A 26,618-nucleotide genomic window follows, 5' to 3' on the forward strand; every position below is an offset into this window, starting at 1 on the left:
CAGTCAGTGGCAGACCTGGGAAAAGAAACAAACTCTCTTGATGCCCAGTCCTGCATTCTAGCCACTGGACTATGCAGCCTCCCATGTAAAGAAGTTTGCTTTCTCATGTGGCTGTTACTGGCTCTGAGAGGCTATGGGAGTCAGGAAGCGTGGCTTAGTGTTTAGGTTTTGGGGGAGGGGTGATTTAGTGGAGGATGGGGAGAGATTATTTGGAGTTTTAGTTCAGTTTAAGTTTTTTTGTTTAGACTTCAACCTCCCAGTGATATTTACCTACCAAGCACAGCAGCATTGTGCTAATACAGGAGAAGCAGAATGTGAAACTGACATGGATCACTTCATGCCCCCACAGAAATGCAAAAACGAAACCAGGATAAACAATGAAAAGTAAATTTAATTTGAAACATTTCAGTTTATCTAGGGGTACTACTGGGAAAAGGGATGTGATCTGTTTCCTAACATGGTATCTTTCTGTACTGTACAGGGCAGATCAATGCAATTGTAAATGAACAGGAATGGATTTGAACAAAGTAACAGTATTCTGAATAGTTCTGTCACTTTCCCAGTGTTCAACTGGCAGGCTAAAATAGTCGCTTCCCCAGGAGAGGTAAACAATAATAGCAATCATTGATATCTCCAGTAGCGGACTAGCCAATTTGTTTATGTCAGACCAAAATGAGCTAGGGAGAGAGTGATGACATTTATCTTCTTTATTTGGGTCCTTCTGTGCTTGTGAAATTAGTCCCTATTCCCAAATCCCCTCTGTAATAGTTCAGAATATTTTGTCTTCAGTGTAGCAAATAGATTATCTGTGCTGGATAGCTGAGGTGCTCCAAACCAAGGCCTACTAATGTCCCCCTGTGATTGCTAGCAATGATCACTGTTAACAGAGTTTTATTAAAACAATCAATATATTCTAAGGCCTCTGTTGGAAAATTAAAAATGTTAACTAGAAAGTTGTTAAAGTAGAATTAATTATATTGTTTAGGGAACAGAGATGGATCATCCCTAGGCTGTTTGCTTGTAAACTGTGGAAATAATGGACACTGCAGGCTAAAATCTCCAAAACAAACCAACCTACCAGCCTGCCATTGTCTTGGCTTCCAGAACGGCCTGCATTGCACCTTGGGATCATGCAGCAGAGAACATCTGTAAGTAGCTGCAGGAACCAGTGCGCCTTTTGTTTGCAGCTGAACCTGGACAGCTTGCTGCTTTTGGAATGCTCCACTAGCCGGCAGCTAATTACAGAAGGGATTAAAGAAAGAATGAAGGAAACTGCAAAAAAGAGCAAGGAGTCGCTCTGAAACTGCGCTTTGATGGAAGCAAGTGTTGAAAAGAGAGGCCACCATCAGTGGAAAGGCTGAACAAATGCCATTATGCTATTTATCAATGTGTCCGAGCCAATCAATGCCGTGTTCGGAGTTTTTTTTTCCCCCCATCATCTCAAGCTGCAGGATCTGACAACTAGGGCTTTAGGGCTGTTTCTGTGGTCCTCGTTATAATCTTTCCATAGATTTGTTCTCTTAACTTTTCCCTTGCCTCAATCCTTTCCCCTCCACTTCAGTAAAAGGCTCTTTTATACTGCAAGGAAGTTGATTTGGGATAATTCCTCATAGGGTAAGATTTCCCCCCCGTGCGGAAGGCCAGCACATAGATTTTCTGCTGGCCCTTAGTAAAGAGGTGAATAATAGCATTAGTGATTTAGTCAGTTGTTATTTACGATAATAAGCCAACTTCAGCGCTGAAGGCAGTGAAGTTGCACTGGAGTGGAACTGGCCCATAGGCTACTGGGTCTAAAGAATTCCCCTCTCCACCATCTTGTTTCCTCTTCATTAAGCACAGCACATGGGCCTCCAGAATTCACAGGCTGGAGTCTCGGATTGCATTTCCTACCAGCACAGGTTGGTTAGAGCTCTTCCCATGCATTTTTGTTATTACTAGAGAGAGTGCAGGTGAGCAGGTTTCAAATGCTGTTGGAATTCCTTGGACATTGCTGCCAGTTCCTGCCTATAGTTATATACAGACTGCAAGTCCTGGCTGTTCCTCAGCAACTCGTTACTCTTGTGGGCTTCATAATGAAACTGGGAGTTTTTCATCTCATACCTAGAAAAGAGAAGCAACAGTACTGGACAGGCTCTGAGATGGGAATAATAATAAAAGCCACAGGGGGGCAGGCACCACATAAATGGTTCTTTCCCAAATATGCCTTGTCCTCTGGACTCTTCTTTCTATCCCCAAATCTTCCAAGCTCCGATTTCAGCTGAGCCAGGGTGGAAGTCATGATAAAGTAGCATTACTTTTGTATTGGTGACTCTCCGCCCAACACACAAACCTATCCAATGCCTGGACCCAAAAACAGATCTGACTCCAACCCCAAATATCTGTGTGCAGAGAATCTTGCCTCTCCAGCATCCTGCCTTTCTCTCCTGGATGCCCTAAGACTCCCTGGTGTGATGCATAGGGTACTCTGTGGCATCATCCCAGCTGGGGATCAGACAGAGCCGTACATGAGAGTGGATTAAAAGAAGTTCATTAAGTCTACAGGCGGCCTCAATGTGCTACAACCCTGCCTTGGGCGGGGCCCAATTTAGAAGGATGTTATAGAACCCTCATGGGAGACAGGACACAAGTCACTAACAGACATGCAGGACCAAGTGACCCTCACTCTGGGAAACTCTTTAAGAGGCGCAATAATAAATCTCCCACTATCTATCCAGGTACTTATAAGACCCTCATGGCTGAGATCCTGGAGTACTTCCCCTTATGTTAAAAACAACAATACACTCTCTCCTGCTTTACAGACACCAAGATTGGACTTTACTCTTTAGCAGATACCGATTTCCTCCTCCCATGAGCGCCCCCTGCCATTTCTCACAGAGCAGAGGAGGAGATGGCTACTCCATGACTGTTAGCATCATCAATGCTTCAGATTCACAGGTTTGTTAGTTAGCTTGTGCTCCCTCTGCTGGTTCAATAGCTGCTCCTACATTTTCAGAACCCGGCACCAAACTGCACCCACAAAATGTGCATGCATGCACAGATCCATTTGGCTCACAATACTGGGCCCTGCAGAGGTCAAGGTTTGAAACCTTAGTCCTGAGGCGATTGGCTTGGTTTTAGATGAGAGTGAAGTATTTTGGAAGCATTATAGTGAATTGTGAAGTTATTTCCCCACCAGACTATATGTGAGGTTGCAGCCAAGGAGTTTTAAGCTGACCTGGGTCCAAGCACCCTTTCTCCTTTGGAGAAACCCAGCGTGCAGCCTGGCCACTTGGGCTACCCACAAGGTTGAGGATTTGCACTTACCACTTTGGTTTTGGACCCCGAGTTCGCTCCAATTCTTGCTGCCTCTTTAGTTCTAATAACCATTCCTCCTCCACACGCAGGCGCTCCAGCCTGAGACGAGCCAGCTCCTTCTGATACGGGGACATTTCTATCAAAGACCTCCCAACAGCACCTTCTGCAAGAGTCTGCAAAAACCTGATCGATCAACAAGAACAAGCCCTTGCATTTCTATAACATCTCTTAGCTGGGGAATTCAAAGCATTTCACAAACTGTGACCCAAAGTGACTAGTGACTTTAGTTGCTACAATTGTTGAGTGCCCAAATGGATTTTCAAAGGGCAGGTGCTCAATATTTTCTGAAGATCTGGCCCCTTTAAGGTGGCTCAAGCTGGGCATCCAAAAATCTGTTCCAGCTTCCCCTACCCCCAAACATGTGTGATTTTCCAGATAAAGGATTAGGGGACATCCGGCTGTTTATGGTGATGCGGAGTTTGAGGAAGGGAGTGCTGGAAGACTGACATCCCTACTGGGACAGAGTTAAAGGTGTGTCATGTTTTATGCTGTTTGTTCTAGCAGAGAGGTGTGTCTCTGAGTAAAGAAGTAAAAAATGTCATGTTAGAAGCTTTAACTTCATTTCCAGGGTTTTGTGTAAGTCTGTTATGTATAAAGCAAGCTTGACTCACACACACCATAGGGTTTTTATGTACTAAATACAGCTCTAAAGCACAAGACATCATGAGAACGACTGCTTAGAATATAGGTAATCCTCCACTAACCGCTTCTCTGAAAGCACTAATTAGCACCTCCAATTGAACTGGTGAGAGCATCACATGAGTGGTGTGGCCAATTGGTTCATTTGATCATTCATGACTTGTGTGTTGTGTCATACATAATCATTCTGTGCTAAAAAGATTTACGTTGTAGCATTCTAGAAGTATAAGATTGATCAGTATTTAGAAGAAGTGAGAAGTATGCATTAGGTAGTGAAGTAAGCAGGGCTGACATGCAAGGCCCACAACCTGAGGTCTGGAAGATGTCATACTTAGCCATACTAGGTCACAGGCTTAAAAAATGCTTGATATAGGGTCATTTTTTGGTTACTTACTTATGCCACAAGATTATGGGAAAAGATGTACCAGTGGGTGGTACTGTGAACAATTAACCTGAAGAGTAAGTTTTGACTACAAGATACCCGGTAGTCATATTGTTCTAACACAGGCCCTTACCAAAGCTTGCACTATGTGCATCAATGCTAATGGGAATAAAGGAACTACAAACAACCTATGAAAAATGGGACACCCCAATATTCTTGGGGGACACAATACAAATAAGGAAAAAGAGGATGGACACCTTCATCCATATATGCGGAATGTAAGTGAAGTCAGAATCACAAGATGAAAGAGGGCTCCCAGACTGGGTAAAAAGAGTTCCCTACAGGAAAACTCCAGCAGGAACCATCCCTCTGATGATCATTGGCAAGACATCCATCAGACCTTAAGAATAGGAGTATGACTATATTTCTAACTTGTGCATAGGTCTTTATAGAATTTTATATACATGGATAATCATAACTTTAACTGTAACTATAATAAAACTTGTAAAACAGACTAGCCCTTGTACTTGTGAATGTCTGTGTGGTCACTATCCTGGGTCTTTAGGTGTACATAGAGGCTCTAAATCTGAAGCAAGTAGCAGAGGTGACTTTCGCTCTTTTGAGCTTGAAACTGTAGCCACCACAGCTGAACCCAGGATGGTGTAATACAACATTACTAAATTCACTTTAATAAAAAAGGCTACAGAGGTGATGTTACATTAAAAGCTACGGTAAAATTCTGACTTCGGGTTGGTTGTTTGGTTTTAAACTACGTTCTCCCGGGACTGATCCAAAATCCATTTTAAATCAAATGGAAAGACTCCCAGTGGCTTTGGATCAAGCCCTAAGGTAACAAATTAAAAACCAAATTACAATGTAGCCTGGGAATATAATGTACTTTCTTGTGTGTGTTACACTGTTTGGACAAACCAGTGTGGAATGTGGTCCAAAGTTACATCTGATAGTTATCTAGTAACATGGTCTGGACTCACACTGACAGGAAGAACTCCTGGAAAGTTTGAATGTCCGCACAAGCCTTTTCTTACCGTTCATTAATCTCCTGAGCTGTTGGTGAGGATACAGCGGTGGAGGGCAGACTGTAAGGGCTCCAAGAATAGCTCAGTGTTCCCCTTGTATTCATCCTGGCTGGAGTACAGGACCTGGCAGCCAGGGCTCCTGGTTTGTATATTCTGGATCGTGATTGTCTGGTTGAAGCCGTTTTCTTTCTGCTGGACTTGGACCTGCCAAAGTGCGGTGGAGGCTGGGCACAGGCATTTGCCTTAGCAGAATTTGGTCTCCAGATGGGTCTAGGTGACTGTGAGCGAGATCTTAGCCACCGGCTTCTTTTGGGAGCCGGAGAGAATGAACGGGATCGGTTGGTCCCAGAACGATCAAGGGAGAGGGACCTTTCAGGAGAGCGATCCTGCACCGGGATTTTAGGGGGCAACAATGACCTGACTCCAATCACATGAGGAGCACCAAGCTTCACTGGGAAAGACTCTGTATGTGCAAGATCCAGTGATGGCACATAGTTCCTACTTGCAATCTCACTCCCCAGGAGCCCTGGCACACAGTTGATGGGTGATGTGGAGAACGTAGGAAGGCCTAAGCTTGTTAGTGCTGGATACTCTCCCAATGGTTTGACTAGATGTCTTGGGTTCAGAAACCACTCTGACTCTGCAGATTGCTTTGGTGCATCTCCAGTGTCTGCCTCTGCATAGGTCCCATTATGAAATCTTGGCCACGTAGAATTAAAAGTGTTCGAGTTGACTGTAGCGCCAGAATCTATGGCATAATCTTGATGAGGGTCAAAACTCAGACTTGAGGCCAAACTGTCCACCTGAACTTTAAGTTTCCGCAAACTTTCTTCTAAGTCATCAATGCTGGGACTCTCTTCTATATATGGAGATAAGCTAGTTTCTAGGTGGGGAAAAAATGCATTTATTTAGGAAATGCTATTAATTATACTTGTAGACTGCTCTACATTATCAGTAGCTATTGTTAGCACAGAGCAGAAATAACGTAGTGTACGTACTTCTGTCAAAGGATCTCACTGCACTTTATAATCTAAGCTTCACAGCCCCCCAGGGATAGAAGAATTATTCTGTATGTTATACGTATTGTGGCACACAGCTCTACCCTTAAGGGGTGGACGTTATACAATGTGTTATAAATAAGGCAGTCAGGGATAAGTATTGGACGTCTGAGAACTGACCCTAGAAAAATCTGGATGAGATGTAGTCAGTTTGAGGCTAACTAGTGGTAGTTTGGAATTATTCTCATTTTAAAGCACAATCTTTCATAAAAATAGTAGCAGAGAATATGGCCCAATAATTTTACATCTCTTAGGGACTTGCATTCCAAAGGATCTCAAAGCACTTCATATGCTATCGGACAAATCCTGCAAACACTAACCACTGACTATAATGTTTACTACTGTGAATGGTGCCACAGTCTCCCCAGGAGTACTTCTAGTAGCACGCCCGAGGTCCAGTAGTAAGTATTTGCAGGATTGGGTCCTATATACATACAGCACCGATTAAATCTAGCCAAGTTTGAGTCTGCCCTAGAGAATCTAGGTTTGTCAGTTCTGATGTTTAGACCTGACACCCCTCCTTCCTGTTTTAAAAACAAAACAAAAAACCACCACCATTCTCCTAGATGCAAAATACAGGCAACATTAAGTGAGTTAACACTTCATGCAATTTTTAAATCCTTTGGTAAAATATATTTGCTCTCATTTTGGATTTAAAAGATCTATATTCTGTATGTTTAAGATAAATACACACAAATATGACAGAGATCCTTTGAACATCGGTCTTCTATAGCTTAAATAAAGTGGTCCTTATCCTGATGTCATTCACACTGGTTGGCTCCATTGCAATTATTCCTGATTTACACTAGCTTGAAACCTGAATAGGGCCCACAGTCTTTTCCAGATGATAAGATATACTATGTAAAAAGAGAGCATCCACTGTCAAAGCGGTGACTTTATCAGGATTTATATTATATCCTACCAATTTGTTTTTTAAATAATGAAGTTCCTTCCCAGTTGCTGTGCAGTGTCTGGTTCTTTTCCGGTCCTTTGAGGCTCAGACAGTGAGTTGTAGTAGTTTTCTGGGTGCTGCTAAGGAATTTGTTTGGTTTCTCTCTTTAAAGAAAAAAGAAAACATTTTAGTGTTGAGTGTTTGTATTAATTTTAATAACAGGTTGTGTGTATGTTTGTGTTACTCTTGAAACTGGTGGGAAGTGTCCACTGTAGTCTAAATATGCATAATAGTCTATATTCAGATGTGAACTACGTCTAACACAGGCTCTGACAATGGCAGCCTCCAGTGGTATCTCTCCTCTGAAGTAGGTGGTTATTGTGGAAATCGAAAGACAGAAACAGACTTGAATTGCTTCCTCTCCCTTATACCAATGTAAATTACTAGGAACTTAATTTAAGTCAATGGAGTTGAAATGGTGAAAAGCTGGTTATCGGAGAGCAGACTCCAGATCACTCCGAACATAGACTGTTTGTTTTCCTTCATTGTCTTAGTTTCTATACTCTGTAAATACTTTCACTCATTCCAAAGGCTGCTAGTTTTGATCTGTGCCATTCAATTATCATTTCTGCTGTTTTATCCAGGATACCTTTTAAAAAGCGTTGTTAAAGTGCGCATAAACAGAAATAGCACCTCTAGTGATACAAGCTAAAATAAATATTGTAAAGACTTTCAAGCCTCAAGCTTACAGGTATGAGCTGATCAGCAGGTGCTTTGGTAGGGATTTTTTCATTCCTCTGAAACTTTCCCTTTAGTCACTAGATCTTAGCTGTCTTTTCCAGTGCTGCAGGAACTGGGACATGGGAGTTAACGCACCATTGGTCTAGCTGGCTGGATTCCAGACACTGGAAGGAACCCTGATCATTATTAAATTATCTTTCTCTTTACCTTATTTTTGCTGTCATAAATGAACAGAAATTCTGCAGAACTATTTATTTGTTTTTACAAGAGGTTGACTCTATTTCACAGTAAATTAATTTTACATTCTCTGCTGTCTTTTGTTGGGAAGCAATGCTGCTTACCTGTTGCTGGAAACAATCACTGCCAGGTCAATTACCATATTCACACTTTTGAGAATTAATGAAAAAGTTAATCCGCCCATTTCTACAGTATAATGTGTGTAAGACTCAAAGCCAAGGGTGGGAAACCCAGACTCCTAGATTCAATACCTGCCATGCCACTGAGCTGCTGTGGGATCTTGGCCAAATCACCTTTCCTCTCTGCACTAGCTTTGTCAGCTGTAACTAGGCCTTGTACTTTCCCCTACCTCACAGTGATGGGTGTGAGCTCATTAATGTGCGCTGAGCACCTTGGTTAGAAGGAGCTAGAGAAGGGCAAAGTATTATAATAAAGCAGGAGCGCCCTGGGGCTCGCACTTTGCACATTTCAATTGGGGGTTCATATCCCCACCCCTGTGGAGGCCATTCCATGGGGCTGATACCCCCTTGTCTCCTGGAAGCGCTCCCGGGGTTCATGTCCCCTTTCTCTGGGAGGCCCATATCACCCAGGGGGTGGCCCTCCAGCTTCCACCCCAGACACACCACACGATCTATTGTCTACAGCCAAGCACTGAGGTACAACCGCATTTGCTCCAACCTCTCAGACAGAGACCAACACCTACCAGATCTTCACCAAGCATTCTCAAAACTACAGTACCCACACAAGGAAATAAGGAAACAGATCAACAGAGCCAGATGTGTAACCAGAAGCCTCCTGCTGCAAGACAAGCCCAAGAAAGAAACCAACAGAACTCCACTCGCCATCACATACAGTCCTCAGCTAAAACCTCTCCAACGCATCATTAGTGATCTACAACCCATCCTGGGCAACAAACCCTCACTTTCACAGGCCTTGGGAGGCAGACCAGTCCTCCGCCACAGACAACCCGCCAAACTGAAGCATATTCTCACCAGCAACTACACACCACACCATAGTATCTCTAACTCAGGAACCAATCCATGCAACAAACCTCGATGCCAACTCTGCCCACATATCTACACCAGCAACACCATCACAGGACCTAACCAGATCAGCCACACCGTCACCGGTTCATTCACGGGCACGTCCACCAATGTAATCTATGCCATCATGTGCCAGCAATGCCCCTCTGCTATGTACATCGGCCAAACTGGACAGTCCCTATGTAAAAGGATAAATGGACACAAACCAGATATTAGGAATGGCTATATATAAAAACCTGTAGGGGAACACTTCAACCTCCCTGGACACACAGGAGCAGATGTAAAGGCAGCCATCCCGCAGCAAAAAAAACTTCAGGACCAGACTTCAAAGAGAAACTGCGGAGCTTCAGTTCATTTGCAAATCTGACCCCCTCAGCTCAGGAGGAAACAAAGACTGTGACTGGCTCGCCAACCACAAAAGCCGTTTCTCCTCCCTTGGCGTTCACACCTCATCTGCTAGAAGAGGGCCTCATCCTCCCTGATTGCACTAACCTCCTTATCCCCAGCCTGATTCTGGCTTGCATATTTATGCCTGCCTCTGGAAATTTCCACTGCGTGCCGCCGAGGAAGCGGGGAGTCGCCCCGGAAAGCTCATGCTCCAGCACCTCGGTGAGTCTGGAAGGTGCCCCAGGCCTCTCCGCCGCGTTTACGGATCCAGACTAACACGGCGACCCCTCTGATGCACTTACCCGGGGACCCCCCCCCGGGGCTCCTCCCCCCAGGATCACCCCTTGGGGGTTCCTACCCGCTCCTGCGGGGTGGGTAACACTCCCCCCCGGGCTCCTTGCTCCCCCTCCCGCCGCAGGGGCTCACACCCCTGGGGGTCCTCCCTCCAAGGGGACCACGCCCCGGTGGCTCCTGCCGCCCGTCCCCCGGGGGGAGTCACGCCACCCTGGCCCCGCCCGCACCGCACCGCACCTGATCCGGGCTCCGCGGCCCCGCACCCGCAGCCCTCGCTCCGCCATGTCCAGCACCGGCAGCTTCCCCCTCCTTAGCGACGCCCCCAACACTCTCGTTGCTAGGCGGAAGCGCCGCCCCGCTGCCTTTCCGTTCGCCCCTTCTCCTCTCCCCTCCTGACCTCGAAGTCCCGCCCCCTCAGCGGTCTCGATAACCAATCGGATTACTCTTCCGAGCCGCCTCCTCGAGTCCCACTCCAGCATCGAACCAATCGGAAGTAGGGAAAGGCCTCACGTGACCTAGGACGTGCCTCTCCGCGGGACGTGTGGACGGCATTCCCAGCTTCACCAATCAGAACTCCCGAGAAGTTTCACGCGCTGGTGATGCCCGGCTGGTCGGCTCCAATGGGCGCAGGGGGGGCGGGGCCGCGCCTGCGCGGTGGAAGCGGCGGCCGCTCCGCGTGTGGCTGGTCTCCCGGCGGCGGCGCGGGCACCATGTCGTGGCTGTTCGGCCTCAACCGGGGGTCTCCCCCCGTGGCGGGGGACGCAGGCCCGGGCGGGGCCGGCCTGGCCCTGCCGCCCCCTCCCTCCGCCGGGGGCCCCGCAGCGGGGGACGGAGCCGGGGACCGGAACACGCCCAAGGACAAATGGAGCAACTTTGACCCCACCGGGCTGGAGCGGGCGGCCAAGGCGGCCCGGGAGCTGGAGGCCTCCCGTGAGTGGGGGGCTGCTCGGGACTGAGGGGGCCCGCAGCCGCGGCGGGAGGGGCTGCTCCGTTGCCAGGGCCAGTGCCCCATAGCCCGGCCGGTGGGGGCTGCGCGGCAGGCCCGTGGGGGAGGGCACGTGGCTGGGGGATCCGCGCCGGGCCGGGCCGGGCCAGGCCAGGCCGGGCCAGGCGCCGCTGCCATGAGCCTGAAATCGCAGCTCCGGGGACTCCGAGTCTGGCGGTGAGGTTGCTCAGTGCGTCTGCCTCTGCCTTGCTTTGGAGAGACTTCGTCTGCGCCGGGAAAGGCGCTTTGCCTCTGCGACTGTCCGTTCTTCGCGCTTCTGCGGAGCCGGGCCGTGGTAATGATCGTTCTGCTGATGGAAGCTGCTTTGTTAAAACCTGGGCCGAGCCCGCCGCCGGCTGAATTCACACAGGCTGGCCAGCCGCCATCGGCTGCTAATAACCTTGTTTCAGAGCAGCAGCCGTGTTGGTCTGTAATCGCAGAAAGAACAGGAGGACTTGTGGCACCTTAGAGACGAACCAATTTATTTGAGCACGAGCTTTCGTGAGCTACAGCTCGCTTCATCGGATGTACTGAATGCATTTGATGAAGTGAGCTGTAGCTCACGAAAGCTCGTGCTCAAATAAATTGGTTCGTCTCTAAGGTGCCACAAGTCCTCCTTTTCTTTTTGCTAATAACCTTGTGCAACCTCTGGCCTGCATCAGGTTCAGATCTATGACCTAGAAGTGGCAGACTCTTTGTCCTGTGAGCAGGCCCCCCTCCCCATTTCCATTCATGCGTTTGGTTCAGCACCTCATTATGATAAAGTGTAAATTAACAAATTATAACGCACACAGTTTTGAGCTCTGAAATACTCCTTTTTGAGGAATAAAATAGCCATGGAATGTTTTTGGTCTTCCTTACTGTAAGAGTTGGGAGCATTTGAGGGTGATGATGAAGGTTCCTGGCCAGAAGTGCGGGGGCGCAACAAATTTTTGGAACATAACATACGAAACATCTTTCTCTTATGCCTTCAACGCTGTGTTGTTTCTTTAAACACAGAGGAAATAGTTGGAGTTGGCAGCTGCTTTCAGGCAGCTCTTGCACATGGTTACACCAAGCAATCAATTGCTCAGTGCCCTTTTGAGTTGTGGTCCTCATAGGACTACTGTGTTTAAAATGCCTAGACACTGAATGTTTTGTGGACAGAAGACTTCAGTTTCTAGAGCCATAAGCGTGACATCTTTCACCAGCACCAAGTTTGCTTAGAAAAGTAGGATCTAATACTGCAGAAATAAGTTCTTAAACAACCTTATTAATTTCAGGCCATGCAAAAGATGCTCTTAGTCTTGCTCAGCTGCAGGAACAGACATTGCAAATGGAGCAGCAGTCCAAAATTAAGGTATGTTGAGCCTCAGGATCAAATTCATGCCTACTGCAGCTCTGCTGACTTCATTGGATGGATTTTGGCCCTCATTGTCTAACGATCTGCCTTGGCTATTTTGATTTCTTCTTGCACAGAGGAGTTCACTTTTAGTACACTGCCTTTCCCTGCATTTTCATTACTTCATTTGATTTATAAAAAAGAGAGTCTGGAAATGCAGCATTGCAGCCGGACTAATTTCTGCTCTTTTACAGGGTTTATGTCTGTGCTAAGAACTTGTGATATTTTGTGGTTCGTATTGGTATTGTAGCTCCCAGAATATCCTTTGTCCACAACGGCAATACATTTGTTTCTTTTCCCAGTACCTAATTTATGGTGTCTGAGCCTCTAGTATAGCACGGTAAGTGTACGTGGCACTTTGCAAAACACAAAATCAGCTATGATTCCTGGTCTTAAGAATTGCATTACCCCGCTGAGGAACCGAAACCTATTAGAAACCTATTTTGAAGAATATGATTATCATTTGTAGCCCTCTGGAGGCGTTTGTGTTAAGCTGACGTATGCTGGCCCATTTCTCATAGGAATACGAGGCAGCCATTGAACAGCTGAAGAACGAACAGATCCGGGTACAAGCAGATGAGAGAAGAAAGACACTAAGTGAAGAAACCAGACAGCATCAAGCGGTAAGGAAACTTGGGGAAACTAGCAGACATGATGGCTGGCTTGTTGTGCTGGCTGGAATGGGAAACACACCATGAGAGGCTTATTCAGTTACACCAGCTATTCTCCACCTGGGGGTTGCGGTCCCTAAGGGGAGGTCATGCCCAGTTGAATCTGCCTCATTCCCCAGCTCTGGTGTTCCGTTGACACTGGTTTGCATAGCTGCTTGTAACAGACCCTAAGACACCCTGAAGAATCCAGTAAATTGGACCAGTTCCTTGGCTCTGCCTTTGAATTGTCTTTAAGTGCTGCAGGGAATTGGTGTAAAACATTTTAGGATGCATCCTTGCTTGCAGGTATTAGTCATGATATGAAAAAAATTGAAAACTACTGGCTTACCCAGCATATCTGTTGGCTAGACAATGAAATGCATCCTAAATTACTTGGAGTGCAATCTCAGATTGCCTCTAATTTTCCCTGTTTCTCTTAAGTCTTCTGGAATCTAACCCTTTGGAAAGAGATCTCAGGAAATTACCATCTTAACCCAGAATTTGACAAACTATTTTTCTTTTTATGAGCTGGCTTTTGAGCAGCTTTTTGATGGGGTGTATCAGTGGGGTCTAACAGCTCTTGGGACAGTAATGCTAAAATTGGGGAAATGCAGTTCAGCTTTCATTCTTATTGCTGACAAACTGGTTTTTAAGGTTCAACATCCTTGCCATTTGTCACGAGCCCTAATTTTATATGTATCAACCCCTTCTGCCCTACATCTTCAGCCAGCAGAGCTTTTTTGGCACTGGTCTAGGACTGATTGTCTAACACATTGACAGTGTTCTATTTCAAATGCTGATCTCTTTTGCTTCTTATACTCAAGTCTTGTTTGCTGATTAGAGCAGGGTTTTTATTGCATTTCCTCTTTTCTTTTTGAAGAGGGCCCAATATCAGGACAAACTGGCAAGACAGCGCTATGAAGAGCAGCTGCGACAACAGGTAAGATGTTCCATCTTCTAAAACTGCTGAGAGCTTAGCCAATCTGTGTTAACTTCACTAGGAGCAATGATGCTAAATTATGCTCCACCCTCATAACCCAGTGACTGATGCTATGCACCACTGTGATGGGAGAGCTTAGATTTTTTTGCACAGCCTCAGGGTTACTACATTCCAAGCCTAGCAGGTCTGATGCAAAAGCAACTGACAGCAAATAGGACAAAGGTGCAAGAAGTAGCTGGGAGAACATGAGATTGTGGGTTTTGGGAGGAAGAACATATTTAATTCTTAAGTATTTTTTTTCCAGAGCATTTGTAATGTTTAGGTCTGCATGTGTATTAGGTTGATTGGCGATCTTAAAACAGCTAGTGTGTGTGAAAACTACAGTTTTCCATCTTCCTGTTTTGCCTTTTCTCCCAACCGAATTCATCTTCTGATGTGATCTCTTCTTCTTAGCAACTCCTTAATGAAGAGAACTTGAGGAAGCAGGAGGAATCTGTGCAGAAGCAGGAAGCAATGAGGAGAGGTAATGTCATATTTCAGTTTCGCCTTTTGGTTGGGGATTAAGTGGCTATTCAGAGCAACCTCTGAACTGTATTTGGAGTACTAGTACATACTGACTGGTAGGCTATTAGAGGGCTCATAATGCAGGATCTGCAAGCAGCAGCTAAATCACAGCTGGTTTTAGGGTTTGTCTGCACCGGGGGGCAAACTTTTTGGCTCAAGGGCCACATCTGGATATGGAAGTTGTATGGCAGGCCATGAATGCTCACAACTAGGGGTTGGGGTGTGGGCTCTGGAGTGGGGCCAGAAATGAGGAGTTCAAGGTGTGGGAGGTACTCCAGGCTGGGACCGAGGGGTTCGGAGGGCGGGAGGGGGAATCTGGGCAGGGGGTTGGCGCGCAGGAGGGGGGTCAGGAGTGCAGGCTCTGGGCGGCACTTACCTCAAGCAACTCGCAGAAGCAGCGCAATGTCCCCCCTCCGACTCCTACATGGAGGCATGGCCAGGCGGTTCTGTTTGCTATTCTGTCTGCAGGCACTGCCCCTTCAGCTCCCATTGGCCATGTGCGGAGCCCCCTGGCTGCCCCTACGCATAGGAGCCAGAGCGGGGACATGCTGCTGCTTCCAGGAGCCACGCAGAGTGGGGCAAGCCCCAGACCCCGCCCCCTGGCTGGAGCTCGAGGGCCAGATGTGGCCCCCGCACTGTAGTTTGCCCACCCCTGGTCTACAAGAACATTTAGTTCACGGCAAGCCAGGATGTGAATCTAACTGTCCTTGTGGACCCTGCTGACACACATTAACAGTTCCCTCGTACACTTTGATCTACTCTGTTCCAAAGCAGAGTAGATCAAAGTGCATTATGGAACTGTTAGGGCATGTGGGCAGCGTCCACACAGACAGACAGTGCAGGGTAGATTTAAACCCCAGTTTACTGTGTATTCTTGTAGATCTCTTGGAGTTGCTGGTGCCTGTAGCTCATTTCTGGGAAAGGCTAAACTTCTATAGAGAGCCTTTGTTTAAATAAAAGTACTTGAGTGTGGCTTCCAGTGGCTGAACACTGCAATACACCAACCTTTCTTGGTCTAGTAATACTGTAGGTAATGCAGCACTCCTGCATTTCCTGCCCTCAGGATTTTATCAGGAACCATTAGAATCAATCGGGTGTTTGGCTAGGACTTCTCTAGAGCATTAACACTTGAAATCCAGTGTCGATTTTAAGTATCTTGTTAGCTTGTCTTGTTTGTGACCTGGCTTTTTCTGTAGGCACGTAGAAATTAGAAGTGGAAAAGATCTGTGAAGTCATCCAGTTCCTTCTGCTGCAGTCCAGCACAGTACTGTCCCCTCTAATGTATCCTCTAGTGTTTGTCTCTAATTTTAAGTATTTCAAATGCTGGGCCTTGTTGGGAGATTGTTCCATAGTTAGGCTTGGCGGGATTTGATTTAAATTGATAACTGTTGGCATATAAATTTCAGCTGACACGCTGAAATCAACGAAAAAATATCAATTGGTGACAGTTGTTGGGAGTGCAGCCTCCCCCGGGCGCCTGCAGGGATTGGATGTCAGTGGCCCTGCAGCAGGTCAGAGATCCCTCTGCAGCACCACTGGCACTGGCTGTGTCCTCACTCCTATGACAGCAGCTGGGGACAGAGCCATTCAGCACCATGGTGGCCTCCCCCTGCGAGCAGGGCTTGTCGTCCTCAGAGTCCTGGCTGGGGTCTCCGCTCCACCCTTGCAGGACCACAGCCTTCCTGCACCTTGTGCCTGGGTGTCTTGGGCTTCTCTACTGTGCATGGAGCCTCTGCAGCCTCGCTGTCAGCGCTGCCCTAAAAAACCCTCAACCCTACAACCCTTAATTTCCAGCAACTAGCAATAATTAAAAATTGATTATTAAAAATAAAAATGGATATAGAATTTTGGAATTGGAAAAAAATAAAAATGGAGTTCTACCAATCCTGTCCGTAGTCTAGTAGATTTCACTCCTGGGGGATGTTTTTCCTTTAACTCCGCCTACATTGACCTTTCACTTTCATCCCATTACTCCTAGTTGCACATCCTGGGCGTGTACATTCTTAGGTTTGTTACCATCTCCCCCTTGACCTTGCACAGCCAATCTCTACCAGTCTGTATTCAGTTTTCTTATTCTTTTCTCTGATGTCACACTCACCCTGATTATTTTTGTTGCTCTTCTCTGAACAAATGTATTCAGTGTATTCTCTTGGTAACGTGTTCCCAGAATGCAATAATAATTTTTGGTGCACTCCTGCCTAAATATTACAGAGATGACCATCTCCTTGTTCTTAGAGGGAAGATTCCTAGACTTAGCTTTCATGCTGTTGTATTGACTTGCTTCCTTTTGTGGGCAGGCTGGTGGTCACTGAAATCTGTTGTCAGGTCACACGCATCTGACATGTAGCAAAGCTGATAATATTTACCCCTCTCCCAAAAGCTGGGTTTTGGGATAAAGCCCAGAGTAAAATCCCACCCCCTTGTTTCTTTTAAAGCCACTGTGGAGCGGGAGATGGAGCTGCGGCACAAGAATGAGATGCTGCGTATTGAAGCGGAAGTGCGAGCCCGCGCAAAGGCTGAGCGTGAGAACGCAGATCTCATTCGGGAGCAGATCCGCCTGAAAGCTGCTGAGCATCGCCAGACGGTGTTAGATTCCCTCAAGTACGTGCAAACCAGCTGAGGGGAGTTGGTCACCTTGCTACTGCCTCACACCACCCCCATCAAATGGGCTGTATAAAAAACCTTGGAGTTTGGTTGGGTTTGTTTTTTTGGCACAAGTTTAAAGGGAAAGATTGTTATTGCTGGTGTTCCTTCATTTTCTGCCCCAAGGTAGTGTATTAAAAACTGCTGTTTCCCTATCTCTAGGTGTGATTAGGGTGGATAGTGTAGTGGAAGGGAGAACTATTGTCTAGTGGTTAGTCATGTTTTGGGTGCCAGGATACTTGCATTCTAGTCTGAGTTCTCTAACAGACCACGTGACCTTAACCTGATCATTTTGGGGGGAAATCCTCGCTCTGTGAAAATCTTTGGCAACACTCTCATTGGCTCCAGTGAAAGGAGGTTTCACCCTTAATCTCTGAGACAGTTTCCCCACCTACAAAACAAACATAAAATTTACCTACCTCACAAGGGTATTGTCAGCTTTAATTCATTGACTGTTATGAAGTCCTTTAGGATTCTTGGCTGGAAGGTATCTAGAATGGCTAAGTAACCATGAAATTTTATTATCATTCAACTCTAATGAAGTGAGTAAAAAATAAACATATTAGCTTTGGTCCAGAAGCTCTTCTGGATTTAATCCCATATACACCAGACGATTATAAGTATATTTGCCCTGTATGTTTGGGTTCCTGGGTTAGCTCTGTTAGCTTTGACTGGTTCTGAAGAAAGTCATCAGGGAAACTGGAGTAATCTTGTAAGCTGCTTGCAATTCTGTCCTTCAAACTTAAAATCCTTCCCCCTTTCCTGCCTCTACTCCAAAGTCTCTGCTTACACTGCTGCTCTCTTTCCACAGGACAGCGGGTACATTGTTTGGAGAAGGATTTCGTGCCTTTGTAACAGACTGGGATAAAGTTACAGCCACGGTAAGCTGTGGACATATATCTTTTGGAAGATAGACAACAGTTATTTGCGAACCTGATTTTGTATTTTTTTTTCCTTGTCCCTGGTAATGTTAAAAATTCTGGGTTAGAAACTAAGAGCTGACTATCCGAGATAGACACCATCAACTCAAAAGCATACTTAAGTCTGCCTCCAATTAACATGCAAAGTTATAATTATTACAAGAGTAGACAAAAATGAAAACTTCTCCCATTTACTTTGTGCATGTTACAGCATTTTATGTACTCTGTTTCACTGTTTCTCCTGTATTTAGTTTCCCCTGCCCGTTGGTTTTTTGTGGGTCTTTCATCCAGCAACAGCAGAGAGGATAAATTATTTTAAAAATGAGACTGTCTTTAAACCAAGAAGCTGACAAGAGTGTCACAAGGACAAGTAGAACGTCTGATATTACTAACTCACTTTCTGAAATTGACTAGATTACAGTGACTTTTTTGTTAGCTTTTTCATCAGTAGTAAACACTGACAGTTCCATCTTTCAGTAAATACACAACCCTCACTGGAATCACAGATCTCTACTTATTTTGCTCCTTTTATTTTGTTTGGCCGAACATTGCAATTCATTTAATAGTGTTGATTAAGAACTCCAGTGCATTCTTCCTGTTCGGTTCTCATATTTAGGAAAGAGAAGAGCCTGTCTTGGTGTCTTGTCGGTGGCACTGTAACAAAATTGGAAGTGACTCTTCGGGGTGGGATGGAAAGAGTATCATAAATGCATTAAGGTGTACTTGCAAAGAGGGGGAACAAGTTGAGCTTATGCCCTCTTTACTCTAGGCTGGACAACAAAGCTCCAAAAGGGGGTTTTGGAGTGAAGGGAGTTTCTGTTTGTTTTTTAATGTTCAAAATATAGGCCAGGTCTAGCCTGGAAAACTAAGATGACAGAGCAGGAAAACTGCCCTTTTCTGGCTGTCAATGACTTGAACAACAGGGCTTCCTCCTCTTCCCTTGGGACACTGTTCCTCTTTCAACCAGATCTGTGTTCAGATTCATTTTCTTCCCCTTAACTGAGGTTCATATAGCACTTTGGAGGGGTAATCAGCATATATATATATAATATGCCAAGCATTGATCACTAGAGGCGCAGTGGGTCTTACCATTTGAGCTGCGGGTGAGCGTCGTGAGAAGCTTTCTGGGTAACTAAGCAGTTTATTAAGAAGGGTTTCCTTCCTGTGCATTGTACAGTATAAATACAAATTATGCCGTCAAACACCTGCTAACGGTTAAACTTTCTCTCTTCTCCTTATCCACTATTTTTACCAACTTCCTCTTATGAAAAAATACGTAATTTTGCACTGCCCTCTAGGTTTGTTCTGCCTGCTTCTCACCTCTGCCTGTTGGTTTTATAAAGCCAGGTGCAGTGTGAAACTGAATAGTGGTCTAATTCAAAAACCTACTTGAGTCTTTGGATCAGGACCCACAGACCCAGTTGGGTATGTGTCTAACACTCACTGGAGCATACTATGGGAAGCCTTGGCTTTTACAATTGAGGATTTTTTGGCTTTTCCTCACAATGTATTTTTGATTCTGAAAAACAAACTCTTCTATTAAACCACACTGTATATCCAGCAAGACTCAGGTGAATTATAACGCAGTACAGGCACCAAAAGAAATCAGCAGGAACTCCGCTCCCTTAGACACTAGTGAGACCAGGGCTTCCACCTGTTTGCATTCTTGCACCTTATGTGTGCACTTGGTATCTAGCAATCCAGACTCTTGAGCAAGAGCTTGAGGATAGAATTTACACGGTGAAGTGTGCAACCAGGTTTTGGAGGCTTTCTGAACAGATTTGGATAATCAGCATTTCGTTGCTACAGCAACTTGATTGGATCTGAACATGTTGCTGTCATCTGCAACCGTTCGCTGGGGCAGAAGAAAGTTCTAATGTTAGGCTGTAAGCACCCGCTTTGATTTGCCAAAGGCGAATCAGAAAAACTTAATTTAGAGGGGGAAAAGCTTAACAAAAGAGACATTTTATTTTCCCAGTCTAGTCTGCTGGCAGCACAGCGGCTATTGCACGTTACTTCAGTCCCTACAATACATAGGCCTAGTTATACATTTGTAACACTAGGTGGCATTACTGACAATGGTAGAGAACCACCTAAATGCAGTAATGTTTACTCATAAGTAGCTTTATGACAGCAGTGCTGTTGGCAGAACAATAGTGAAGTGTCACGGTTTCCATTGTAGTGTAGTCTAATTGCAGTGGCTTTATTAATTTGCTGTTGGGAGGAGAAAAGCTCTAGGTTTAAAATTGGTAATGAACTCTCAGCCAGGGGATGAACTTTTTTCTTTAAATCTTTGCCCTAGGATTGAACAGTTTCAGATGTTCTTTAATTTTAAAAATAAAAGCAACACTTGAGGCATGCTGGAAACGTAAGGACATGCGTGATACTCTGGTCATCTCAGCAGTTTTCTGTGTATTGGTGTATTTCCGTCTAACACTACATGGCACCGCAGACACCCTCTTTAGACCCTGGGCTGCAAATCTGCAGAGAAATGTTTAAGAAGCTGTATGTTTCTGCAGAGAAATTTTACCAAGCAGGTTGGGTTCATTCCTGCCTGGTTGTATGACACACATTGCTGCTGCTTATCTTGGAAAGTCATCTGCGATTTACACAATAGCTGAACTTTCAAGAGCAGTGCTGCTGTATGCAGTGCACCAGAAAGCAGGATTGAGCCCTTGATGTTGCATGCATGAAACCTACATTGTGCAGCTTATTGTGTAAGGAATCTGCATGCTAAAGTTCCCAAGGACACTGAGACTAAGTCCTCAGTGTATCTGCTCAAATGAATGACTAGGTGGAGGCATTTTCCTATGAATATTACCCTTATGCCTGCCATGCAGAGGTAATTTACACACAAAATAAATCCCAAGTTAATGTTGCTTACTTTTTCTGGTGTGCCTAAATATTGCAGCATGCCTGATATACATAGTAGCTTCACTAAATGAGCTTGCAGTTTCTGCAATTTCAAGAAAAACTGCTAGGAGCTGGTCTAAAGACACTTGAAATTGATGGAAAGATTCCTATTTACTTCAGTGGGCTCAGTCCTGAAGCATTTAGCAGAGTTCCTTTGCCAAGTTTGTTGGCATTAGCATTAAAAGGACCCTTTCAGACTAACAGTCTTGTAAGATGCCGTTTGCTATGGTGACAATTACTTTGTCAAAGCAGAAATAATTTTAGAAGCTGAATTAATCAGCAGCCATTGGTTCTGTTTACTCTTTGCATTTTACTCGGTTTGCACTGTAAGATGAGAGAGGTCAGTGTCTCTCTCTGACTCCTACACTAGCACCAAGTTGTCACGCTTGGGGTTACATCACCATCCGGGGGGGTGGTTAAATCCAGAAAAATAGTTTTTCACTGAAATCTTTAAAAATTGTGTGAACAGTTAATATTAAAGCACAATCACAAAACCCCTTTACTCTTAGGATTTTGGCTCTAACTTACCCAAACACTACTTTAAGCCTGGTTTGTGCGTTTAAATGCCTTGTGAATGCTGTGAAAAGCTCACATTGGACCCTTTTCCCTTACCCAGCATCTTGTCTAATGCATATTGCTTTGTATTAGCTAAGGTCTGTAAGATACCAGCATTTAGATGCTGTATCTGAGGTCCAGCTACTGAGGCCCTATTAGGTTTGGCTGAAAACTTGCTGTTGTATGTTTACCTGTGTTTTTTTCCTGTTTTCAAAATGTGATACATATTTATAAGGAATACTGATGTATAAACTATACTAGTGTTCTGCTTTAGGCAGAGGTACAATTTTATGTTAACTCACCTGTTAGATAGGACAGCTGTCCATCAAACATTCTTGCTTACCCAGCCTGTCAGGCCTCCACTCTCCTCTACTTTGTCCTCTTTATCTAGCTAGCACAGGTAACAATAGCCGCGTAGATGGGGCGGTATGGACAACCAGCGTACAACATAAGAACGGCCCTACTGGGTCAGACCAAAGATCTATCTAGCCCAGTATCCTGTCTTCCGCCAGTGGCCAGTGCCAGATGCCCCCGAGGGAATGAAGAGAACAGGGAATTGTCAAGTGATCCATCCCCTGTCGCTCGTTCCCAGCTTCCCAAGTCAACGGGGATCCTGGGTACATACTTGGCTTGCTGGCCCGTGTTGAAGCCCATGCTGCCACATCTACACTGCTGTTGTTACCAGTGCTTGCTAGATGGGCATGCCTGCCCGTGCTACTGTCAGACCTTCACATGCAGTGTAGACATACCCTTCTTCTTTCCTATGGCAAGAGTGGAACAGTGAAAGCAATGGCATCTTGAGGTCTCTTATTCATCCCAGAGCAGAGGGGGTAGCCATGTGGCTAGCCACGACACCTCCAGGATGAGCATGGATTGGGCAGTCATCCGTGATGTGTCCAAAAGTTGGCACCATTCCACAGTCACAGTTGGGCGATTTCCTCACTTTCCATCTATGGAGTAAGTATGCGCATCCTCCACGTCAGGTGTGGATACAGTTTAGAGTTGTCCATATGCTCTGCGGGGAGGAGAAGCCCGACACTTGCACAGTTGGGTCGTCAATTCGATTTTTGTTTGGTATCTCGGCCCAGGTTTCAGACCATCTTCTGCAAATATCCTTATCTTCCACAAGAAGGCCTGTGGCGTGAGACCAGAAGGGTGTACTTGATTTTAGTCAGTGTCAATGGGAGTGTTTTAGGTCAGTGGTTCTCAACCAGGGCCCCCTGAGGGTCTGCGAGCAGGCTTCAGGGGGGCCGCCAAGCAGGGCAAGCACTAGACTCACTGGGGCCTAGGGCAGAAGGCTGAAGCCCCGCCACATGGGGCTGAAGTCTAGGACCCTGAGCCCCACCACCCGGGGCTGAAGCCTGAGCAATGTAGCTTTGTGGCCTGGGGCCCCAGGCAGTTGCCCTGCTTGCTACCCCTTAACATTGGCCCTGGCTTTTATATACAAAAAACCAGTTATTGTGGCACAGGAGTTTTTATAGCATGTTGTGGGGTGGGGGGTGCTTAGAAAGAAAGGCTGAGACCCCCCTGTTTTAGGTCATGGTGGAGCGGCAGTGTGGTACTTGCCATGATCTCTATGTGCTCTCTAACTGGTAGACATACACTAATGGTCATTGAACTCTGGCTCTGTAGCACTGAGTTCCAGGGGCAAGGGCTCTACATTCCTTCCCCCTGCTCCAAAGTGCAAGTTTTCTGGGTTAGTGAATTCTTACTGTATCCAGTGGCCACATGGAGCGAGTCGAGTCACTGACCTAGTTCCATAATGAACTGAAAAGACATTGGTAACCCACTTTCCTGCCTAGCTACTCGCTAGCTCAGGAGCAGGTAGGATGCTGGATGAAGATACTGCCTCCCTTCTAGTTTCTAGTAGGCTCTGCCCTCTAGGGACTCTTAGGGACTCTGGGAATAACAGGAGATGCAGCACGAAAGCTGATTGTAATTTGCTATTTTCAGCTACAGCTTTTTAAGGCCGCTGCGAGATGTTCTACGTTCTCCCTCCGAGCTCTGATGTCCTGCTTCCCTTACGCTCCTTATTCCCCCTGCTTGCTGTCAAGATCTTGTGTGTCTGCCACCATTCCTCTAGCTGAAGATGACTGGGTGGGGCTCTCATTGCGGCCACTCCTAAACTGTCCAGAGAGGTCGCTGGAGAGGACCCCATGTGCTCAGTCCCAAAGCCTGGAAGCAAGTCAAGGCTTAACCATCTCTGAAGATTTTCTTGTTTCCATTACAATAACAGAGACTGTAAGCTTCCCATCTTACTGCTGTGTACTGGTCTTGCTGTCACTTTAGTAAATGCAGTGTCAGGGCTGGGTCAGGAATCCCTGCTTTTTCTCCGATACAGTTAAGCAGAATGATGCTCAACCATTTTACTTTCTCCCTGGAAGTCCTGGTGGCAGCATACAGTAGTGTTAATAGCGCAGCTTTAGCACAAAGCCATTGGGTGATATGTATAGGGGACACCTTCCATTTATGTGGGAACTGGTGGAGGAGTCTGGAAGGACTCGAGCCCCCAGACTCTTCTGTTCAGAGCCCCTCTCAGCCCTCCGCCCGTCCCACTCCCCCAAACCCCTGTGTGGTCCTGTGTATGTTTATTGATGCTAAGGATTTTGCTCATGCTAAAGTTGACCTTGAAACAAAATCGGTGGAGTCACCTGTTGAAGAAATTCCTACTTAACATTTGTTACGACCTTTTGAATGAATTTTTACAGAAACTTTTTTGAGGCCATATTTTCCTTTCCATTACAGAGCCGCAAGCCTGTCAAGCGCTTGAAGCCCCGTTGCATTTGCTGGAATAAATTGTGGCTTAAAGCTGCACTGTGCCATTTACACAGCATGAATGCAGGGCAGCCTGTTCCTGTTGCCATGAAGTTTCCTCTTTAGAATGTTACAAACTGAGCAACACATCCCGATTTGTAATTTTGAGAAGATATTTTTAGTAGCCCAGCTTGTTAAAATGGACACCTTGCTTGAAAGCCATTTCCACCTCTGTTCCTCCCTCCGGTTTTATACATAGAGGCTCCTGCGTGGGCTGGTACAAAGGGGACATTGCACGGTCACCTCAGTGAAAGGGAGACCTGCTTTGAGTGAATCCCTTTGTAGAAAGTAGGCTGTACCTGGGGCATCTGGAACCTGCAGATCATTTTTAAACTTACTGTCTGGTGCTTTCAGCTCCACAAATTCCTGATCCAGATACCTCTGCTTTGTTACAGCCTTTGTACAAAATAACAAGCTCTTATGTTGTGAACTTGGAGTTTTAAGCTAAACTTTGTATTTCCTCTCAAGCACTCACACCTGTATTTTCTGCCACTTGGAAATTTATGGGAGCAGGATTTGGGGAGTCGGGGTGGGTTAGGTTAATTCTCTCTCCCATCTTCTATCTTGGTTTCCCTGACCTAACCCTATGTTCTCAGGCCTACTGGCTACCTGGCCCCTCCTTATGTGCAATCCCAATGTTTCTACTCAGCTGATTGATGCAGGGTATTGTCAGAGAGGATCTCTGTTCTGGAATTCACTTTCCCTGCAGGTCCAAGAGAGCAAGACGTTTGTTTCTGGGTTGTCACTTACTCAGGCCTTTGTGAAGCATTTGGATACCATGGTTACAGAGACATTACAAGAACCTGAATAGAATTGGAGGGGTTGGGTTAGTGAGTGGGAATGTGGGAGCCTGGACTAATGTTTTGAGTTTTTTGTGGGTTTCGTTTTTTTTATTTTATCTGTCCATCCCAAAGCTGTGGTGGTGCATATCTTATATTGCAGGTGTGTAATAGTGAAATTCAAGTCTGATATCTCTCTGGCAGGTCTTCTTTTAATTTTTGCAGCCTATAATAGTGACTTAACCCAGTTCTGTGATACACTAATATTAATTGCCATGTTTCAAAGCAGATGATCTGTGCCCGAGGTCCCATGTTATGGTCTAGGTATTGGTTGTGGGTGGAGTATCTTTACAGAGGGCTTGCTGAAAAAGGCAACGGGTTTTTTGCCTTCCCTTGTGGATTCCTTCCAACACCTCTATAAATTGAGATAAATTGAATGCTGAGGTCTTCCTGCTATTTTATGAATCTGACGTTATTTTGAGCCCTCCAGGCCTGTTACCGCACACTTAAAGTGAGTAAAATTAAATGGTGTTCATATTCTGTTTGCCCTTGAGCCCTTGGTTTGACCTTGTCGTTCTCTTTGAGAGAAGTAGTGTGTTTGCTGGCTCTAAAAGCAATTGCTGCATCCTGTTTTTTTTTCCTCTAGCTGGAGCTGCTTTGGTTTGAATCACCAGCATCTGGCTGTAAATTAAACGTTAAGCTAATTACTCTGTAAACTAATTGTGCTGTTGGGTTCTGGGGCACAGAGCTTAAGTTTCTTCTTTTCTGGTGTGTTTTGCAGAACTGCCCTTTTCCGCCTGCCTATTCTCCAAACACCTTCCTTTTCAAAGTTAAAGCAGTAACCTTTTAAGAACATTAGAATGGTCTGACCCAGTATGGCCAGTGTTCCATCTAGCCCAATATCTAGTCTTCCAGTAGCGGCCAGTGCCAGATGGTTCAGAGGGAATGAACAGAACAGGGCAATTTATTCCGTGATCCATACCCTGTCATCCAGTCCCAGCTTCTGGCAGTCAGAGGTTTAGGGACACCCAGAGCATAGAGTTGCATCCCTGACCGTTGTGGCTAATAGCCATTGATGAACCTATCCTCCATGAACTTATTTAATTCTTTTTTGAACCCAGTTATACTTCTGGCCTGCACAACATCCCCTGGTAATGAGTTCCATGGTTGACTGTGCGTTGTGTGAAGAAGTACTTCCTTATGTTTTAAACCTGCTGCCTGTTAATTTCAGTGGGTGACCCCTGGTTCGTGTGTTATGTGAAGGGGTAAATACCACTTCCTTATTCACTTTTTCTACACCATTCACAATTTTGTAGACCTCTGTCATATCCTCCCTTAGTCGTCTCTTTTCTAAGGTAAACAATCCCAGGCTTTGTAATCTCTTCTCATACGGAAGTTGCTCCATAGCCC

At 45.7% G+C, this 26,618-nt stretch overlaps 2 protein-coding genes across 4 annotated transcripts in view; one reads left to right on the top strand and one right to left on the bottom strand.

The window, feature by feature from the left end:
• Window positions 1-373: 373 nt before the first annotated feature.
• On the bottom strand, window positions 374-10,424 carry LOC311532789 (uncharacterized protein). Of its 2 annotated transcripts, none has more exons than XR_014714449.1 (5): window positions 9,876-10,096; window positions 7,393-7,526; window positions 5,422-6,295; window positions 3,304-3,477; window positions 374-2,100 (listed from the first exon to the last, which is right to left on the bottom strand). XR_014714449.1 is itself a non-coding variant. In XM_084651612.1 (5 exons), exons 1-5 carry the CDS (start codon window positions 10,346-10,348, stop codon window positions 1,935-1,937), a joined length of 1,395 nt encoding a protein of 464 aa, XP_084507738.1. In that variant the 5' UTR covers window positions 10,349-10,424; the 3' UTR covers window positions 374-1,934. The 2 variants fall into 2 exon arrangements, 1 of the variants encoding a protein (XP_084507738.1); XM_084651612.1 differs by lacking the exon at window positions 9,876-10,096 and adding an exon at window positions 10,302-10,424.
• A 293-nt stretch (window positions 10,425-10,717) lies between these two features.
• Window positions 10,718-26,618, top strand: part of ATAD3A (ATPase family AAA domain containing 3A) — a 69,614-nt gene continuing 53,713 nt past the window's right edge. The window contains exons 1-7 of one of the 2 annotated variants that reach the window (XM_084651743.1): window positions 10,718-10,994; window positions 12,312-12,388; window positions 12,952-13,053; window positions 13,961-14,020; window positions 14,474-14,543; window positions 17,020-17,185; window positions 18,039-18,108. In XM_084651743.1, coding sequence (XP_084507869.1) covers window positions 10,775-10,994; window positions 12,312-12,388; window positions 12,952-13,053; window positions 13,961-14,020; window positions 14,474-14,543; window positions 17,020-17,185; window positions 18,039-18,108 — 765 coding nt within the window. In that variant the 5' untranslated portion in view covers window positions 10,718-10,774. The remainder of the gene's footprint in view (window positions 10,995-12,311; window positions 12,389-12,951; window positions 13,054-13,960; window positions 14,021-14,473; window positions 14,544-17,019; window positions 17,186-18,038; window positions 18,109-26,618) is intronic. The other variant, XM_084651742.1, reaches the window with a different exon arrangement.

This window comes from Lepidochelys olivacea (assembly GCF_965140295.1).
Source record: "Lepidochelys olivacea isolate rLepOli2 genome assembly, chromosome: 18".
In the NCBI taxonomy this organism is placed as follows: Eukaryota; Metazoa; Chordata; order Testudines; family Cheloniidae; genus Lepidochelys; species Lepidochelys olivacea.